General features: G+C 40.9%; 1 protein-coding gene across 1 annotated transcript in view; it reads right to left on the bottom strand.

Moving 5' to 3' along the window:
* Positions 1–1,574: 1,574 nt before the first annotated feature.
* The window catches only part of zswim2 (zinc finger, SWIM-type containing 2), a 52,140-nt gene continuing 31,988 nt past the window's right edge, over positions 1,575–21,726 (bottom strand). The window contains exons 8-9 of the mRNA XM_078551905.1: positions 21,356–21,515; positions 1,575–3,490 (exon numbers count right to left, since the gene is read on the bottom strand). Coding sequence (XP_078408031.1) covers positions 2,678–3,490; positions 21,356–21,515 — 973 coding nt within the window. The 3' untranslated portion in view covers positions 1,575–2,677. The remainder of the gene's footprint in view (positions 3,491–21,355; positions 21,516–21,726) is intronic.

The following is a 21,726-nucleotide window of genomic DNA, read 5'->3' as shown; positions in this document are numbered from 1 at the left end:
TTCTTTTTTTCCAGTCGCCTTGAGATAAAGACAAAAATTCCATTAGCCTTTTTGGTTGCTTCTTGTATCTGCCCATACACTTTTAATGATTTGTGTTAATGTACATACAAGTCTCTTTGCTCCTCCACAGTTCCTAGTTTCTCGCCATTTCACTTATGTCACTTCCTGCTCCCATCAGCATTACTTTACCTCCTAACTTGTGCCATCTGCAAACTTGCATATACAACTTTCTATTTCTTCATCAAAGTCTTTGATAAATATTGTGAAAAGCTGAGGCTTCAGTACAGATCCTTGAGAAACACCACTTGTGATATCTTACCTGTGTACGAACCCGTTATCCTTACTCTACCTTCCAGCTAATTTCTAATCCATGTTGTAAGATTGTCTCCACTCCTATGCAGTTCATTTTTGCTAATAATCTGTTGTGTGGAACATTATCAAATGCTTTCTGGAGGTCTGTATAGATTACATTCATAGACATTCCTTTGTCCTCCATGCTCAAATTTATGCCAATGCTCAGTCACTATGCCCCTGATTATGGTAACTTCCCCACACCTAACTTTAAAATGACTGGGCTTTAGTTGCCTAGTTTCCCTCTCCCAATCTTCTTAATTAATAGAATAACATTCAATCCAATCTCGAATCAGGAAAGCTTTGGAAGATTATGACTAATGCATCTGTAATTTCCTTACCTGTTTATTTTAGTACCCTAGGGTGGAAATCATCAGGCTCTGAAGATATTTATCTATCTAAAGTGCCATTTTATTACTTACCACCATCTTCAGCATATATGTGGAAGTTGAACCTGTATCTTCAGATCATGTTGCCAAAGGGCAGTATATAAATAAATAGGAGGAGGGCCAAGAAATCGTTGGGGAACCCCGGAGGCCATGGTGTACAGATAGCCAGAAAAACTATTGCTGGAGATGCTCTCACTATAATTGGATAGGACGGAGTAGAACCTCATAATGGCAGTCCCAAATAGCAGAGAGGAGAGGCATTGGAAGAGGATGTTTTGATCGCCATATCGAAGAATGAAAACTGGACAAGGAGGATGAAGAGGGATAATGCCCCACAGTTCCACGAATACTATACATGTCTTCCATTAAGACCATTTCAGTGCTGTGGTTAGACAAATTTAAACATATAAATCTGTGGAGAAGATGGGCATGGATTTGTGAGGCAACAACACGTTTAAGGACTTTAGAGAGCAAAGGGAGGTAGGAGATATGGTGGTAGTTTGCAAGGGCAAAGGGGTTAAGGATAATTTATTTTGAGGGGATGATGATGCTGATTTGGATGGGAGTGGCGCAGTATCTAAGAGAGGGAATCATTTACTATGTCAGTAAATGTGAGGATCGACGAGGAGCGTTTGTGGGTAGCAGTTAAGTGGGAATAGGGCCATACTAGGGGGAACAACCAGGATGGACAGAATAAAAATTTACTGCAAACAATGGCATCAAAGGTGAGAGAGAGAGAGAGTGGTTAAGGAGATTGACAGCTGGAGTATTGTCCCAAATAGAAACAAATGTCTTGTTTTATAACATTCATGGATTTATTATATATTACTAAAAACTAATAAAAAGGCATGATCAACTGTTTTGAATAAAGATAAAGATAAAGGGTCATAGTATGTAATCAGAACAGTCTTTTTTAATATTTTTAAATGAACATAAAATATTCTCAGTATTCCAAAACAGGAAGAGCACACAGATTAACCATTCCCAGGTTTATACCAATATTAGTCTCGATCAAGATTCTAGGAAATGAATGAGTGAGGGTGAGTTGTTGAATTTTCTCTTGCTTCTTACAAGAAAATATATATCAATGTGCCCCTCTTATAGCTTGACTCAGATGAGAATGAACTTGCCTTGAACCACTCTTTACCCCAACAATAACTTTACATTCATCATTTTTCTCGACCTGCTGATTTGTAGCATTTATTACCATTCACTGGAAGCAACAATTTCATAAAACTGCTGTATGTTTAGTAAAAGCTATCCAACACACCTAGATGTATCTAGTATTATTTCATATGAAATGTATAATTTCATATCATCTCATTTGTTCATGAGTTTTTTCAGATCAGGCTGATGTATCTGAGGAAAATGCAAGAGTTGATTTTGGAAAGATTTTTCAAATCTTAATTTCTGTTACACTAACTACATTTTTATTCCTTGGAAAAACATTGCTCAAGAGAAAAACTTAGAATGAGCTATCCACCTTCATCTGATTCAAAATAAAGTGAATGCCCGAGAAAGCCCAATAGAGTCAAATATTTCAATACGTAATTGGTTAGTATTCTAAAAAGAAAATGAGACAGACTGTAAATACCTTGTAGAGAGAGTGACTCATTTATTAAAGCACTCTTATCTCAAGTGACGTGCTGCTATTTTTGATATTGCTGTATTGCTGACTATCATCCTTGGTCAATCAGGATTTCAAATATAGGCAAATGTTTTCACTTCTGAAAATTCTATTGGGGTAATTTTATGACTTTGTTCTTCCTTAGAGGTTTCTACAGGAAGAGTGGATTTGCAAAATTGTGTGTGTATGATTTTGTCCACAATTTGATGTAATGGTGCTATTGAAAATCTGTGAAACATATTTTTCAGTAACAGCATCCTAATAATTAATAGTATTAATAAACAACCCGCGCTATAATGAGTGATTGGACTTATAGTCTGGTGTTCACTGCAACTCCTTCCATAGCAAGAGACGCATTCCCAGCAGCTGAACTCCTGGTTTTTCTCAAAAGGCATCTGACTTGTTTTCTGATTTCACCTTTAAATCCAGTGCTTTGGATTCTCTGTGTGGAACTGCTATCATGCGGACAAACCTCCAGATGTAAAATCTGTTCCAGCGATGATAATTCTGTTGAGTCTGACTTGCCATTGTTCATAGGCTGCAGTATGGAGGTACTGCTTAAGCCAGCACTATGAGTCTTGCTAATGCCAATTTCTTTCTTCTTTATTTGACTATCTTTAGAGTTCTTTGGCTTCACTTCAACCTGCAGAGATGCAGCAGAATGATTTTTATTTCTTGTATCAGGTAAAAGACTTGGGGAATGTTCTTGAAACACCCCTATAGGTGTTGAACACCCAGCATCATGACCTTGATTTACACTTGTCTCATTTTTTACTGCGTTCAAACGAAGGTAACTTAATCCATTTACAGTGAAATCCTCTGTGATGCTTACTGGGTTTTGATATCTGTGTCCTCTTTGATGCTGACCTTGTTTTGGCTGATAAGAGGTTTGGTTGCTGCTTGCTTTTCTCAGTGATGAATGGTAACCAATCACTGGAATAACAAACTGAGGTTGATCTGGTTGAATATTATGTCTGGAATGCTCAGAATTGTTGGATGCCTCTTTCTTTATTCTTCTGCTTGATCCCTCATTCCAGGTTAATGGATTATAGACTGCTTGTCCATCAATTGGACAAGAATTGGACTCATGCAATAGCCAATGGTCAATGCAGTCTTTGTGAAACTAGTTAAAACAAAATGTGAAAGTTTAAAGTTTATATTTAGCATTATTAATGAGAAAATGCACTACTCTGACTACAGCACTAAAAAAACCCAACACTTAAAAAAAAATGACTAATTACTTTAAATACAGCCCAGGATTGGTGTAGTTTTGCTACCGTCGCCGAATATGTAAAGAGATAAAGGAGCTGTGACAAGTAAATACTGGTGTATCACACTTCCATCCTCATAGTTGGTTATTTTTATTCCAGCAACTAATAATAGCAAAAAAGGTCTGCCTGAATATAAATAAATGATGTAAAAGATTCCTTGTTTATGATTCCACCTGTTTAACCGCACTGGCAATGACAACGGTAATTTTCTGGGGACAGCTTTGTTTAAACATCCAGGTTGGCCCTTGGCAGCAGACCTATCTCTGTCTGGAAGCTTTGCATGGAGGCAGTGAGAAATAGTATGATGCTGTTAGTTTAAACATCTACAATGTAAAGGACCAGGCATCATTGTGAGAAGATTTTTTTCCTAAAGGTGGATTTTAAATATTGGACAACTTCTGTAAGGCACAAAGTGAGCTTTGGTTAATTGCATTTTTAATTATTAAATAAAAATGAGTGATAGATATTGTCATCAGACATGTAACCTCACTATTCATATGTGAATGGTATATGCATGGGTTCTTTAACATTTTTGTGCCTTTGCTGGTAAAATAGATGCGTGTGCGAGTGCTTTTTGATAGTTATGAGTGCTTCACTTCCTTGGTTACTGCTTATTTGCTATCTGCTAAGATAACATTGATTAAATCTCTATCGTCTACTTCCTACCTGTAGGAAACTCGTTCGAGTTACCAACAGTCACAGATTGCAACTCTTTTCGAGTACAATCACAGTTCTTGGTTTCCGGGAGTGGGACATGAACCCACAACCCTCTGATTCAAAGGCGAGGGTGCTATGAACTGAGCCACAGCTGACAGCTATCTGCTAAGATGATATGTATCACAATTGGAAATGGTGGACTTCAGCGCTATGGAAACCATCAGCAACTCCTCTATGGAAAAGGGAGCTGTCATCATGGTCAGCTTGACGATTTGGAATAACCACTTCAGGCCAGCAGAAAAAGCAAATTCTACCAATAACAACCTGCTCCAAGAAAGGACAACATGGCAAAGGGCAAGCAGTGTTCAAACACACTCTGGATGGAGAGCAGGGGTGGATCTGGCACATCTCATTATGCGAGTCAACATTCTGAACAATCACTCTTGAAACTGCTGCACAAAAGCCTAGTAATGCACTAGGATGTCCTGTGTCTGATGCAAGAATTCCAAACTTTGATGCAAGTGAAAGTCTGGCAGGTACTTCTTTTTTATTCTCTATGGGATGTGGTCATCACTGGCAAGGCCAGCATTTGTCACCCTCCTTAATTGCCCTGAACTGAGTGGCTTGCTTGGCCATTTCAGAGGGCTGTTAAGTCATAGAATGGTTACAGCACAGAAGGAGACTATTTGGCCCATTGAGTCCACAGGGCTGTGTGTAGGCCAGACAAGGTAAAGATTCCCTCCCTAAAGAATGAAGCAGACAGGTTTTTACAACAATGATAGTTCCATGGTCACCATTTTTGAAACTAGTTTGGCTTTCAATTCCAGAGTTTATTAATTGAATTTAAATTCCACAAGCTGGCATGGTGGGATTTGAACCTGAAAGGATTAAATGATTTTAGTTAGAAGTGTCTTTTAGTAAAAATAAAAATGAGCAGAGCATCAGAACTGGAGAGTAGCAGATGTACTTTGGATAGCATAAAGAATGAGACAAACTAGCTAGTAGAACAAAGGACAAGGGTAGGGAGTGGGTGTTGAAATCAAGAAGGCCCAGTCTCCTGCAGAAACAGCATGGTCTTGCATGGATGAGAACAATGCTTTACATACGTACACAAGGGAAGCAAGTAACTGAGACTGGAGAAGCATGTGATTGTAAGTTGATAAGATTAGAAGATGTGTATGTGACCAAAGTTGTATATAAGGAGTGAACACTTGTAACCTTTTAGAGTACGGTCTTGGACTGCCCAAGGCTGTCTCTCCCTGCGTACACTTGAATAATAAACAATCAAAACCTGCACCTGAGTCTCCTGATGGTTTGTTGAGGCCAATCAAAACAACTGGCACCGCGAGCAGGATACTCATACCGGATCATCGGAGCGGCACTGCAAACGGGTGAGTATGTTTACTTACCATCCATGGTTAGAGCAGTAAGTTTACTGGAGTAAAGATCCAGTCAAGATTCCAAAGAATCTGAAGGAGAACTCAGGACAGGAGGCACCGGGAACCACGCTGGCGGGTTAAAAGCCGAAGCTGTGCTGGTAGATTGGACCTCTCGGAAGGAATAAGCCGAAGCCGCACAGGGTGAAAAAGACCATGCAGGGCAGGCGAAACAAAATGTTTTTGGGGGAGTAGAAGAAGACAGAGGGTACCATGGATCTTGATTGGGTACTGGAAGGCTCCATTACGAGGTTCATACCAGAACACCATAAAAAACCTATTAAGAAAATGCGGAAGGACAGTGGGACCTGAAAGGTCCCCCACTAAATTTTTGGTAAATAACTTAAGAATGAATTGATCTAAGTCACAAGAGCTGTTTGTTCTGGAGAGAGACAGACAGAGAGAGAGACAGAGAGAGAGAGAGAGGGAGACAGAGACAGAGACACAGAGACAAAGACAGAGAGACAGAGGCAGAGAGAAAAAGAGAGAGAGAGACAGAGACAGAGAGAGAGAAAGGTACCCCCAGGGGGGTTAATAAGCAGTGACAGGCAGGAGCAGAGGAAATGAGAGCTTCAGTCATTTTGATTGTTCCTGTAGCTGGAGCCTTGAAGATTCCTTTATTCCCCCCATGGCTTCTTGAAGTTTCATTTAGAGAATGAAAGTTATAAGTTGTCAAGATAAATGTTATAAGAATGGAAATACATACCTTTATATATGAAGTGTTTGTGTGCAAGGAAGAATTTGTATTTGAGCTTAAATGTGTTTTCTTCCCTAAATTGTCATTTGTGTGTGGAGTTCAGCACTTTAGAGTCAAAAGTCTCATATTTGATTAAAGGAAAAGTAAAGGTAAAGCAGTGTTTTCCTTTGTTTGAGGTGAACCAGCCTTTGCACCACCCGTTTGCAGACTGCCAGGGAGTAACTCTTTCCACCAACATCTAAGCTGATTGAGTTTGATGAATTCATTTCAGTTCATATGAGTTGATATTCTAAAAATTCTGAGGAAAAAAATGCCTGAAATTCCAAAGGAGTGTAGGAAAACCAAGACATAAACACACGGTCTAGGCGGTTTCAATGGATAAATGGGGTTTCTTTTGAAGAAGAGCTGAATTAAATATGAAAAGAAATCTGTAGTCCAACAACACTGTTATTTGAATTTGGGACAATCTTGAGATGTGAAAGGTGCTGTGTAGTTTAGCAGATTACTTTTGAATAACTAGAATGCTATCCAAGATAAAGAATATGGGTTGATAAACATGTGGGACTTACAATCTGGACACAAATTTATACACATGAGAAAGAGGTAGTTGCAATTTTGATAGTGTAAATTACAGTTCTTGCAAAGCTTAAAATTTGAGGTTTGGATCCTGATCAAGTTCTCAAAAGGGAATTTTCATTTGACAACAATTGACACCAATTCAAATGCTGCAAGCTTTTTGTATTTGTAAGTCTGTTCCCAAATACAAAGTTAAGCTCAAGATCTTGAGAAAGTTTGGCAGAAATCCAATTTTTGGCAGAGTTAACGAATCTGGGATAATTTTAAACTGAAAAAAAAGGTCAGACACAATCTAGTGGGTTACTTTTGAGAAAATAAATTGTTTGAGGAGAAGAAAAGGAAGCAAACATGTTAATGTCTGGAACCAAATAGAAACGTTAGCCTTCTGTTTTAAAAATGTTATGAGAATATTTTGTTGGGCTGTCAAGTCTCTCCAGGCAACCTGAACGAGATAAGATGGTGGCTATTGCATGTGTAAAATGGTATGAGAAAATGATTAAGGGCGGGAGATAGAGTTAGGGAAAGAGGACACAATATATAAACGGTTTTAAGAGAACTGAATTTGATAATCTGGCCGTCACCTGAGACATTGGAGCCGCACAGGGGGAGATAAGCAAAGATCTAGAGACAGAGATCCCAACTGACATGGAATGGTTAATATGACCTAAAGAGTAAGGGAACATTTTAAACGATCAAGGCAATAGAGAAACTGACCGTAAGAGAATTTTAGGATGATCATGTTCAGAGGGAGTTAAAAAAAAACTTTAAAGATAAAAGTATAAGGAATCTATAGTTCAGGCAATTGAAGGGTAGGCAGAAATAATACATATCAACAATTTACCACAAGATGGATACAGGTTAAGGGAAAGCTGGAAAAAGGCTAATTAGATATATTATTGACGATATTAATGTGCCTGCAAGCTACAAAAAATAAGACCACAGGATTAACACCATGATGACAGGCAGGGTTAAGCGGCTCCCGCAGAGAACCACCACTGCAAGTGAAGATACTGAGCCATTGAAAGATAGGATAAGAAGGTGCATTGTAGAGTTGGGTAGGCAGCTTAATGAATTGAGGTCCAAGGTGGGACAGCAACAGGAGATAGTGGACCAGAAAAGAAGTGAGGGGGAGCGGCTGCCCCAGGCCATGCCAGAAGTGAGGGATAAGATAATGGTGAAAGTAACGCCCAAGAAACGAGGTTTTGCACCCAAGTGGTTAGGGCTTTATGAGGTAATAATGATTGGCGATATTTGTACCTGTGTGGGTATGAAAGGAAAGGAAATCACTGGTCGCAATTGAAACACATTACTAACTGATTTTAATTTACAGAACTAATCGTGGCTAACCAGTAATGACTGGGAGGTCTTGTAATTGAATCCACAGGAATGATGCTACAACAACAGCACTAACTGACTTAACAAGTGGAGGCAAAACACCACAGCTGCAATTAACTGATCTACCTTGTCCAGCATTGAGCCTGGACCAGAGAATGGACTAGTGTTGATAAAAGCGGGCAAAACTCTGTATGATAATGTACACCATGAGCTGGTATGCATTGTCCTAAACATCTCTGATATTGGCTTGCCAGAATGGTGCTCGGATCATACCTGAGCACCGTATGCAGCTCTGGTAAAACAAGTGACAACACAGGCACCCTGGTTTAATGGTGGAGGGCAGCCCATGACTGCACCCCTGTTCAGGGAAAAGGTCGACTAAAATGTCTGGTTAATGATGTCACCACAGCATTTAACAAAGGGACCTCAATGGTAAATTTGATTGATTTGGCAACAGTGGACCAAAAGGTCCGATTTTAACTTTTAAAATCCTGGAAAAGGGACTAGGGATCCAGGACAGGCAATTCAGTACAGACCAAGACCTGACGTAGATAATTCAGAGCTTTGCCACTGTACTGGTGAGCCATGCTTGGACCATTAACAAATTTATTAATGTAGAAAGAAACCTCTCAGATGATGCGGTCAGGAATGACATCTGCAACACCTATGGATGCTTGAGCAGACACGGGAAAACCTTAGACAAATTCATGAGGCGAGGTGCCTCTGTGGATAACAAATGCACACTTGTTTAACCTGTCATGACGTAAGAATCATGATTTGACTGGTTGCCAGCTCATGGGCCTTACGCACATATATAGAACTGATACTAAGTATGTTGTGGATAATAAAATGTTAATCGGCATTGTTTTGGTAATCCCAGTTATACCAGAATCAACATCCACTAAGACATTAAATAGAGTAGAGAATATTGGGGTAATTAGGGGGCATTATTATGTAAGGTATCATAATATATCGTATATGCAGTAGAAATAGAGGAGAGTATAGTAAGCACCACTTTAGAGAAATGTAGAGTAAAGGCCTCCTCAGTAGTTTGTCCACATCCAATATGTGAGACAGAAGAAGCAAAGTGCGAGTTTAATGCAACACCCAATTGTATATTGGGAGCTATATGGGCTATGGTGGAACTAATTCATGTTGCATACCTGGGTACAGGGAGATATTGCCTTATCACATCACAATAAGAATAACAATATGGGAACAATTGATCTTGTCCTATAACCAGTCATGCAGTGTGTCTATACCCCCAGTTACAAGCAAGAGTGGGAAAGGTGGAGCTGGTGGGAATCTACAAGAGGGAAACAGTTAACATGCAGGCAGATAAAAGCATAAAAAAAAACTGACACAGTATTTAAGCCAGTTCTCCTATGTAATATCACTGATATCTGAACACCTTACAGGTGATGAATCATAGAATCTCAGAATTTTAACGGCAAAGAAGGAGGCCATTTGGCCCATCGTGTCTGCACTGGCTCTCCAAATGAGCATTATGACCTAGTGCCATTGTTTGCCTTTTCCCCGTAGCCCTGCACATTGTTTCTATTCAAATAATCATCTAATGCCCTCTTAAATGCCTCAATTGAAACTGCCTTCACTACACTTCCAGGCTGTGCATTCCAGACCTGAACCATTCATGTGAAAAAGTTTATTCTCACATCACATTTGCTTCTTTTGCAAATCACTTTAAATCTGTGCCCTCTCGTTCTTGATCCTTTTACGAGTTGAAACAGCTTCTCCCTATCTACTCTGTCCAGCCTCCTCATGATTTTGTACATCTCTATCAAATCTCCTCTTAGCCTTCTTCTCTCCAAGTAGAACAGTCCCATCCTCTCCAATCTATCCTCATAGCTGAAGTTTCTCATCCCTGCAATCACTCTTGTAAACCTATTCTGCACTCTCTCCAATGTGTTCACATCCTTCCTATAATGTGGCATCCAGAACTGGACACAATACTCCAGCTGACGTCTAATAAGTGTCTTATATAAATTCAGCATAACCTCCTTGCTCTTGTACTTTATACCCCTGTTAATAAAGTATCTGCGGAGAGGAATACAGTTAACGTTTCGAGTCTTTATGACTCTTCATCAGTTCTGATGAAGAGTCATACGGGCTCGAAATGTTAGCTGTATTCCTCTCTGCAGATGCTGTCAGACCTGCTGAGTTTTTCCAGTTATTTTTATTTTTGCTTCAGATTTCCACCATCCGCAGAATTTTGCTTTTATCCCTGTTAATAAAGCCCAGGATACTATGTGTTTATTAACTGCTCTCTTCAACTGTCCTGCCACTTTCAATGATCTATGCCCATATACACCCAGGTCTTTCTGCTCCTGCACCCTCTTCAAAATTTCATTCCTTATTTTATATTGTCGGTCCATGTTCATCCTACCAAAATGCATCACCTCATATTTCTCCGCATTGAACTTCATCTGCCGCCTATCTAGCCACTCCACCAAGTTGTCTATGCCCTTTTGAAGTTCTATAGTGTCCTCCTCGTAGTTTGCAACGCTCCCAAGCTTCGCATCATCCGCAAACTTTGAAACAGCCAAGATCTAGATCATTAATATATATTAGAAAAAGCAAGGGTCCCAATACCGACCCCTGGGGAACTCCACTACAAATCTTCCTCCAGCTCGAAAAACATCCATCGACAATTACTCTCTGCTTCCTATTTTTCAGCCAATTTTGTATCCACGTTGCTACTGACCCTTTTATTCCATGAGCACTAATGTTTCTCACAAATTCTGTTGAAGGGTCATTCGGACTCGAAACGTTAACTGTGTTCCTCTCCGCAGATGCTGCCAGACCTGCTGAGATTTTCCAGGTATTTTTGTTTTTGTAATGTTTCTCACAAGTCTGTTGTGTGGCACTGTATCAAATGCCTTTTGAAAGTCCATGTACATCACATCAGCAGCATTACCCCTATTGACCTTTTCTGCTACCTCTTCAAAACACTCCAGCAAGTTAGATAGTTTTCCATGTGACTGCTAATTCGATCCCGAATAATTATTTCTCGAATCTTGCCCACCACTGAAGTTAAACTAAATAAAAACAGAATTACCTGGAAAAACTCAGCAAGTCTGGCAGCATCGGTGGAGAAGAAATCAGTCAACGTTTCGAGCCCTCATGGCCCATGAGGGCTCGAAACGTTGACTGATTTCTTCTCCACCGATGCTGCCAGACTTGCTGAGTTTTTCCAGGTAATTCTGTTTTTATTTTGTTTTGGATTTCCAGCATCCGCAGTAGCTTTTAGCTTTTTGTTTTTATCACTGAAGTTAAACTGACTGGTCTGTAATTGCTGGGCTTATCCTTACAACCTTTTTTGAACAAGGACGTAATGTTTGCAATTCTCCAGCCCTTGGCACCTCCCCTGAGTCTAGGGAAGACTGAAAAATTATGGCCAGTGCCCCTGCAATTTCTACTCTCATTCCCTTCAATATCCTTGGATGCACCTCATCTGGTCTTGGTGCCTTGTCAACTTTAAGTACTGACAGTCTATTCAACGCTTTCTCCTTATCAATTTTGTACCCTTCTAGTGACAGAGGTTCCTCATCTGTCACCATGGCCTGGGTAGCATCCACCTCTTTGGTAAAGATGGATGCAAAGTATTAACTTAATACCTCAGCCATGGCCCCTTCATCCATGTATAAATTCCCCTTTAGGTTCCTAATCGGCCCTACTCCTCCTTTTACCACCCTTTTACTATTTATATGTCTATAGAAGACTTTTGGATTCCGCTTTAAGTTAGCTGCCAGTCTTCTCTCACAATTCCTCTTCGCTTCTCCAATATGCTTTTCCACCTCCCCTCTTAACCTTTTGTATTCCTCTTGGTTCTCAATTGTATTTTCTATCTGACATCTGTCATAAGCACACCTTTTCTTCTTTATCTTAATTTCTATCCCCTTTTTCATCCAGGGAGCTCTGGATTTATTTGCCCTACCTTTCCCTTTCGATGGAATATACCTTGACTAGGCCCGAACCACTTCTTTTTGAAGATAGCCCATTGTTCAGCTACAGTTTTTCCTGCCAATCTTTCATTCCAGTCTATCTGGCCCAGCTCTGTTCTTGCCCCATCGAAGTCGGCTCTCGTTCGGTTAATTATTCTTACTCTGGATTGCCTATCGTCCTTTTTTAATCATCATCCTAAAATGTACAATACAATGATCACTATCTCCTAAATGTTCTCCCACTGACACTTTATCTACTTGGCCCACCTCATTTCCAAGAACCAGGTCCAACAGTGCATCTTTCCTTGTTGAATTGGGCACATACTGCTGTAGAAAATTTTCCTGAACACAATCTAGGAAATTTTGTCCCTCTCTGCCCTTTACACTACCACTGTCCCAGTCTACATTCAGCTAATTAAAGTCCCCCATTATAACTACTCTATAACGCTTGCATCTCTCTACAATTTCCCTGAAGATTTGTTCTTCTACATCCTTACCACTAGTTGGCGGCCTATAGACTACACTGAGCAATGTAATTGCACCCTTTTTGTTCCTTAGCTCTAACCAAATTGATTCTGCCTTGAACCCTCTGGGACATCCTCTTTCTCTTGTGGTTCAATGATCTCCTTAACCAGTACCGCCACACCTCCTCCTTTCCCTATTTTCCTATCTTTTCTGAACACCTTGTACCCGGGAATATTTAACACCCAGCTCTGCCCTTCCTTGAGCCACAACATCAAACTTGGCTCTGACTGCACTCCTCTGAAGAACCAGCGCCCTCACCAACTTCCAAAACGGAAAATTGTTTTGTGTGCAGGACCCCAGGGGACTCCTGCACTACCTGCTCACTTCTTTTGGACTGCCTGGTGGGCACCCATTCCCTCTCTGTCTCCAGGTCCTTAAGCTGCGGTGTGACCACCTCTCTGAACGTACTATCCACGTAGCTCCTAGCCTCGTGGATGTGCCATAGTGATTCCAGCTGCTGCTCGAGCTCTGAAACCCGGGGCTCAAGTTTCTGCAGCTGGCAGCACTTCCTGCACGTGGTCCTCTAGGAGACCGGTAGCATCCTGACTTCACACACATTACAGGACACGCATACACTCGACTGAGCTGCTCCGCCATGTCTTAACTCTACTTCCCTTACGCTAACTTTATTCTACTTTGGATTATTTATATTACTTTATTATATTGGCCCTAAATTTCCCTTATCCCTGACACCTCTCAGTTAAATCCAAGTATAGCTACTTGTTTAAAAATATTACACTTTTCTAATTTACTCACCAGGTCCTACTTACCGAGGCCACTGGTCTTCTTTCTGAAGAAAGGTAGAAAAGGAAACGAGCACCTCCTCCCTCCTCATCGAACTCCCTCAGTCACCTCTGCTCTCGAACTCTCGCTGTTTCTTGTGCTGTTTTTATAGCTCCTCTGCTCTCCTCTAGGTGCTGCTGGCTGCCTGGCTCAGGGTCCTCCTCTCGCACTCTCTTCTATGTTCTGCTGACTGCCTGTCCCAGGTCCTCCTCTCGCACTCAACTCTAGGTGCTGCTGACTGCCTGTCCCAGGGTCCTACACTTGCACTCTCCTCCAGGTGCTGCTGACTGTCTCTCACACTCTCCTCTGAGACCCAGTGAGTGCACAGAACCTATTACACGTTGCAGCAACAGGTTAAAATGCTGACAGACAAGATCAAACAGATAGATGTGGTAGGAAGACTTGTGGAATTGGGGCTGAATGTCCAGGTGCATCCGTGGATTAGGATCATCTCCCATATTTTGGTTATCACCCAGTTGGTATTGGTTCAACACTCAACATACTTGGTCTACCATAGCAAAGGACACACAAGAGAGAGCAAAGCGTACCAGACTTCAGGAACGCGGGGGCTAACAAGAGAGGCAAGTGCCCGTATTGCAGGGCCAACCTGTACAGATGGTATAGCCTGATACCCTTATAACCCTAAGCTCAATACAAGGCCAGTATCAATGGGCAGCGCGGAACATAAGGAAAGGGGCAATACCACTGAGTTGGCTACCTTGGGCTAGGCCAAGGCCCAAAAGTGGGGACTGAAAGGGTTAAACAATTTTAGTTAGAAGTGTCTTTCAGTAAAACTAAAATATAAGCAGAAAAGCAGAACTGGAGATTAACAGGTGTACTTTAGACGGGATAAAGAATGAGACAAACAAGCTGGTAGAACAAAGAACAAGGCCAGGGAGTGGCTGTTGAAATCAAGGAGGCCCAGACTCCTGCACAATAGGCAAGATATGGATGAGAACAATGCTTGATGTATGTACATATGGGAAACAAGTAACTGAGGCCGGAGACACATGTGATTGTAAGTTGACAAGGTTATAATATGTGTCTGTGACCAAAAGCGTATATAAGGTTGAACACTTGCAACCTTTTAGAGTACGGTCTTGGACTGCCGAAGGCTGTCTGTGCCTGTGCATACTTGAATAATAAACAATCAAAACCTGTATCTGAGTCTCCTGGTGGTTTGTTGAGGCGAACTACAACAATCCCATGTCCCCAAAGTATTAGCCTGGGCCTCTGGATTACTAGCCCAATGACATTACCATTATGCCACCATTACCCCCCCAGCCTGTATTGTATGAATGGCAGTAGATACTGTTAAGAATATAGACACGTGAAGTAAGTTTGTCAGTATTGTGTGTAAGGGGTTGTTAAAATTGATGCACGTGGCTCAAATAGGATTACTGTGCAGTTCTGATGAAGAGTCATACAGACGCGAAACGTTAACTGTATTCCTCTCCACAGATGCTGTCAGACCTGCTGAGTTTTTCCAGCTATTTTTGTTTTTGTTTCATATTTCCAGCATCCGCAGTATTTTGCTTTTATTTTACCATGGCCATGCCTGTTAGCAATTTCTATTGAACATTATTAGAATTTCATCTACCCTCTGTTTTTCTCTCTCTCTTTGATAGCCTATTTAACAAGAATCTACCAATATTATACAGAAACAAGAAGTTGAGGTGGAATAAAATTAACTTAAGCCCTCAGCTCTGGCCCTGAAAGCACAACATCCCAAGTACCATCACTGATATACTCTCTGGCAAGTCTCAGCCAAATGGCTTTTATGAATAAGAGGAGAGTGCATAGATGATGCAAAGAAGATGGGCAACTAGGGGGAATATGAGGAGGCAGACATTGCTGACAAGGTGGTCAGATGACGTCAGTTCTTTGCTGAAAAATCTCAGGAATCGAATCTAACAGGTCCTGTTTCTAAAAGATAGATGCTTGCAGTGCATTAAATCTACCAATCTGGTAATGGTCTTTGAGAGTGTACAGCAGATGGTGGGCCATTGCAGAAGTCCACTACACACATGTATGTGTCACAAAAGTATAATAATTCTCATAATATTATTGTGGTTTATTGTAAAAGTAGATTAATAGTGGGGTTTGGATAGTTTGTGTGTGTGTGTGTGTGTGTGTGTGTGCGCGCGCGCGTGCACGCATGTGGGATTTAATTAAATTGGAGACAGCTGGTCTGGAGGCTTTGACTCATTAAAAGAAGCTAGGCTTGAAATGCTAAATATGTAAACATAGCTGAAATCTTAGAATGTGAGGTGAGGAGAATTTGCATTTTTAGATAAACCAGGGTAGTTTGAATTTCAAAGAGATGGTAGGATGTTACACTCAGCTAGAGAAGCTAGGCAAAGCAGTGTGTTTATTTTTCTCAAGGATTACTGATAATATTAGCACCATGAAATGATTTACATTATGAGAAAGGTAAAGTTCCAAAGACAAATGGAAACAATGGAATTTACATTAAAGGGGAGAAACACGTATAAAGGAGAAGATGCTATATGTTAGGAAGGCATTGTAAGATCTACCAGAAGTGTGAAAAGCCTCCAGTATTTGTGCATTAAGGCTGCTGTCTACAGAAACCAAAGCTAGGAAAAGCCACTTTGAATTCTACTGTCCAGGGTATTGTGTTGACTTGCCTGGATCTGTTTAAATCTATTTTTTTAAAACTATTGCCTTAACGGGGGTGTAACTGGAAGCCAGATTAATTAGGGGTTTTGAGAGTTATTATAGGAGTAATTTGTAGACCTATGTATGAGCTTGAAATCTTCTCTTTTGCTAACAAATGGTTAATTTAGTTTTCTAAATATCCCTGAAGTCTGGGTGGACTTATTACTACTGAATTCAGGGCATGCATCTCGAAATAAACACAAATTACAAAACCGTTGTGATAGCATGATCAGGTTTCCCTCGTGGATTCGATCCGCCTGGCACACATCATCTGCCGCATCATAACTATGGTTGGATGATGGATGGGTTTGCAACACAAGTTTACCTGGAGGCTGTGGCTGCTGCAGTCTGACCTGCAGTGGAGATTCTGCAAAACAGAATCTCTAAGGACTCCATAGAGGCCTTGGGTACCAGAATGGAGTGGACTGTCATTTTCAGCTTTAACATATAAGAGATAATCATATTTCAGCGCTTCACTGGCCTAATTAATACTGTTGCCTGCTTTTCAACTAATCAGTACCTATGCAGAATTAGTGCTCAGTACTAGTGGCCTGCTAGGAATGTAATCACATGATGTTGCTATGTCTCAGATAACAGCACATGGACACTGTTCTACCACTCACTTCAGGTAGTGGCAAATGTGGAAGGAGCAAGACCTGGCTAGACTTCCTTTGCAGTACTAGAAGTGCAGCCCACGGTATGTCCAGCTCAGAAAACGCATCGAACAGAATTCAGAGTGATACAGAAATCCCAATCTTTTTAGACTACCTGCATTTTTTATCTTTACTTACACTTCAGATTTTTCACCTAGCAATGCTGGAGACCTTTTATACGAATATGTTTAATATCCAGTGCATGTGAGATGGTAATGATATTTAACATTAACAGATGATTACTTCCTAAGATAGTGCTCCCAGACACCACTGGAAGTGACCATGGAAAATTGGGTGGATTCAAAAACGGGTGAGGAACTGAAAATCAGGTGGTACAAGGAGGAAACTCCAACCTTAGTTTTCATTCACTAGGGTAGGGTGTAAACATAGGAACATAATGAAATAATTCACTGTATTAAATATTAGTAAGAAATTTATCACAAGTGTGTGAACCCAGTGATTTTGTATTAATCCATGACTCATGCACACACTGTATACTGTAAGTAATCCAATGAGAATTATTCTACAAGATTTAGGGCAAGAACTAATTTTCATTTGGATTGGCTGTAACTTTTATTTTTTTTATATTTGCTCTTGGGATGTAGGCCCGCATTTATTGCCAATTTTTAATTAGGAACATAGGAGAACATTGCCCTTGAGATGGCGGTGGTGAGCTGACTTCTTGAGCCACTGCAGTGTAGGTACATCTGCAGTGCTGTTAGGGAGGGAGTGCTCGGATTTTGACCCAGTGACAATGGAGGAATGGTGATATAATTCCGAGTTCTGATGGTGTGTGTTACTTAGAATTTACTTTCAGGTAGTGCTGTTCCATACATCTGCTGCCCTTCTAGCGGTAGAAGTTGCTGATTTGGAAGGTGCTGTCGATGGAACCTTGGAAAATTGCTGCAATGCATTTTATATATAGTATACATTGCGGCCAGTGCATTGCTGGTGGAGGGAGTGAATGTTTGAGGGGTGGTGGATTGGTGCTGATTAAGCAGATTGCTTTGTCTCAGATGGTGTTGAGCTTCTTGAGTATTGTTGGAGCTGCACTCATCCAGGAAAGAGGAGAGTATTCCATTGCACTCCCGGTTTGTGTCTTGTAGATGGTGGGCAGGTTTTTGGAGGGTCAGAAGGTAAGTTACTCACCACAGAATTCCTAGCCTCTGACATGTTTTTGTAGCCACAATATTTATGTGGCTGGTCCAGTTAAGTTTCTGGTCAATGATAATTCCCAGGATTTTAGTGATGGGGGATTCAGCAATGGTAATGCTGTTAAATATCAAGAGAAGATGGTTAGAATCTCTCTTGTTGATTTCGTACAGTTTTGCTGGCCCTTGGTCTAGCACAAATATCACTTGTCACTTATCAGCCCAAACTTGAATTTATCTAGGTCTTCTTGCATTTGTACACAGACAGCTTCAGATTCTGAGGAGTTACCATTGGTAGTGAACACTGTGCAATTACCAGTAAATAACCCCACTTCTGACCTTATGATGGAGGGAAGATCATTGATGAAGCAGCTGAAGATGATTGGGTCTAGGTCACTACCCAGAGGAACTCCTGAAGCAATTTCCTGGCATGAGACAACTGGCTTCAAACAATTATAACCATTTTCCTTTGTGCCAGGTATGACTCCAACCAGTGGAAAGTTCTCCCTGATTCCCACTGACTTCAGTTTTGCCAGGGCTCCTTGATGCCATGCTTGTTTAAATGCTGTCTTTATGTCAAGGGCAGTCACTCACACCTCATTTGTGGAAATCAGCTTTTTGTCCATGATTGGACTAGGCTGTAATGAGGTCTGGAGCTGAGTGGCCCTCGCAAAACCCAAACTGAGTATTGGTAAACAGGTTTTGCTGAGTAACTGTTGCTTGATAGCACTGTTGATTACACCTTCTATCATTTTGTTGATGACTGAGAGTTGGCTAAGGAAGCAATAATTTGCTGGGTGAAATTTGCCCTTTTTTTGTGGACAGGTCATACCAGGGCAATTTTCCACTCTGTCAGGTAGATGCCTGTGTTGTGGCTGTACTGGAGCAGCTTGGCAAATGGAGATGGCTAGATCTGCAGCTGGTTACTACAGCTGGGATGTTGTTAGAGCCCATAACCTTTGCTGTATCTAGTGTCTTCAGCCAGTTCTTGATATCACTTAGAGTGAATCGAATAGTCTGAGACTGCATCCATGATGGTCGGGACCTTATGAGGCAGTTGAGATAAATCACCTACTTGGCACTTCTGGCTGAATATGGTTTCAAAAGCTTGCCTTGTCTTTTGCACTGACGTGCCGGGCTCCCTCATCATTGAGAATGGGGATGCTTTGGAGCCTTCCTCTTCCAGTTAGTTGCTTAATTGTCCACCGCCACTCTCAACTAGATGTGGCAGGATGTCAGAGCTTTTATCTGATTCTTTGGTTGTGGAATATTTTACTCTGTCTAAGTGTTTCTATTAACAGTACAACTTTACTAATTAAGCTGAGGTGTGATTTAGCAAAAGTGGAATAGAAACAGCTACTTTGGCGGGCCTTCCCAAAAGAAAGTGACATGGGGCTCTAGTGAGACCCCTGCCGCCTATATTAAGTTCTGCACATGGAATTCAAACCAGAGAATTCTGAGGTAATGCATTTGGGGAGGACAAACAAGGTAAAGGAATACACAATAAATAGTAGGAGAAGTGTAAAGAAACAGAGGGACCTTGTAGTGCATGTCCACAGATCCCTGAAGTTAGCAGAACAGGCATATAGGGTGGTTAAGGAGGCATGTGAGATACTTTATTTTATTAGCTGAGGCTAATACCTCTTCTTAGTACAATGCTGGAGCTTTACTAAACCCAATGGAACTCTCACCCACTTCCAGTAAATCAGATTTCCATTGACTCTAATAGGGGCAAAAATTGAATAATTCCCAGGGTATCCCTAAATTCCATGCCCAGACTTACTCCACTAGAATTGAGGGAGGATGATTGGTAACCTGTTGTGTTCCCTGAAGATGGAATTTAGGCCAGAAGTTAAACAGGTAGGAAACACATTAGAACTGATTTCATACCCAAATTCCCAATGACCTCTTCACCCTCTCTGGCTCGAGGAATTTCAGGCTTTGCACCTTTAATGGGTTGCCTTTTAACTTACCTGAAAAAGAGTTATCAGCTGCTGTTAAATTCAATACAACATTTTTACTAAACCTCACAGGTAATTCACCAGGTGGTTTTAGTGTTGAGCAAATTATTAAGCATGTGATTACAGGATACTTGGAACATCACAATATGATAGCGTTCAAAATGGATAAGGAGGGAGTGTTGAATAGACTGTCATACTTAAAATTGACAAGGCACCGGGACCAGATGAGATGCATCCAAGGATATTGAAGGAAGTGAGAGTAGAAATTTCAGGGGCACTGGCCATAATCTTTCAGTCTTCCCTAGACTCAGAGGTGATGCCAGAGGACTGGAGAATTGCAAACATTACACCCTTGTTCAAAAAAGGCTGTAAAGATAAGGCTAGCAATTACAGAACAGTCAGTTTAACTTCAGTGGTGGGCACGATTCTAGAAGCAATCATTCGGGATAGAATTAGTAGTAACATGGAAAAAATATGGGTTGATAAAGATGAGCCAACATGGATTTCTAAAGGGGAAATCATGTTTAACTAACTTGCTGGAGTTTTTTGAAGAGGTAACAGAAAAAGTTAATGAGGGTAATGCTGTTGATGTGGTGCTCATGGACTTTCAAAAGGCATTTGATACAGTGCTACACAACAGACTTGAGAGAAACATTATTGCTCATGGAATAAAAGGGACAGTAGCAACGTAGATACAAAATTGGCTGAAAAATAGGAAGCAGAGTGTATTGGTCGATGGATATTTTTCGAGCTGGAGGAAGGTTTGTAGAGGAAGGTTTGTAGTGGAGTTCCTCAGGGATTGGTATTGGGACCCTTGCTTTTCATAATAATAGGATAATGGTTTTGAATGCCCCTGAAATGTAGTAGTTAAAAGATTTGATTGGCTCTCCTACCAAAGGTGCTGATCATCAAAGATGCCTGATTTTTTGGGGGGGGGGGGGGAGTTGGGGGGGCAGGTTGGTGGTGGTTGTATGAGGATTGCTATTGTCACCCTCGCTACATCCCCCCTCTGCTATAGTGTTTGCCCAAGATGCACCCATATGGTGTGTGCGCAAGCCAGAGAGAAGTAAGCATACTGATTTTAGATACTCTGGTAGGGTCAAGAATAGTGATAACCAGTGCCTGCTCTGCCTTCCTTGTGCTGACAGAAAAGGGCAAAAGACTTTTGGTCTCCTGATTTGTTCCCTTATACTGAAATCTAGCATGGATCATGGAAAATAATACAACACACCAATGCCAAATTGTATTGTGATTGGTGCATAAAGATGGAATTTATCTAATAACATGAGGAAATGTTCTTACCTTGTGGTGACAAGGCAGCCATCGAACTTGTTGCCTTAATTGGAATGCTTTTAGACAGACTCTGCACTGCTGACCGGGCACAAGAAGTTTGCTTCGCTCTTTCACTATTAGCAAGGGTAAAGTCAGCACTATATGACCTGGCACAGTGTCGGATCTATTTCTTAGAACAGATGAATAACATGTTACTCACATAAATAAGATGAATGAAATCACTGAACAAATGCACAGGAGCTATCCATTTTAAGAACATATGTTTACATTCACTGAAGTATTAGATAGGTAATGGAATTGCTATCATGAAATGAACATTCCAAATTCAAAAGAAGACAATCATTTTGCTCCTGAATCAGAGGTGGAAAATGGGATATTTC

The sequence above is a fragment of the Cetorhinus maximus genome, chromosome 11 (assembly GCF_964194155.1).
Source record: "Cetorhinus maximus chromosome 11, sCetMax3.hap1.1, whole genome shotgun sequence".
In the NCBI taxonomy this organism is placed as follows: domain Eukaryota; kingdom Metazoa; phylum Chordata; class Chondrichthyes; order Lamniformes; family Cetorhinidae; genus Cetorhinus; species Cetorhinus maximus.
The sequence above is the reverse complement of the archived record's forward strand: the minus strand, read 5'-3'. Positions and strand labels throughout refer to the sequence as shown.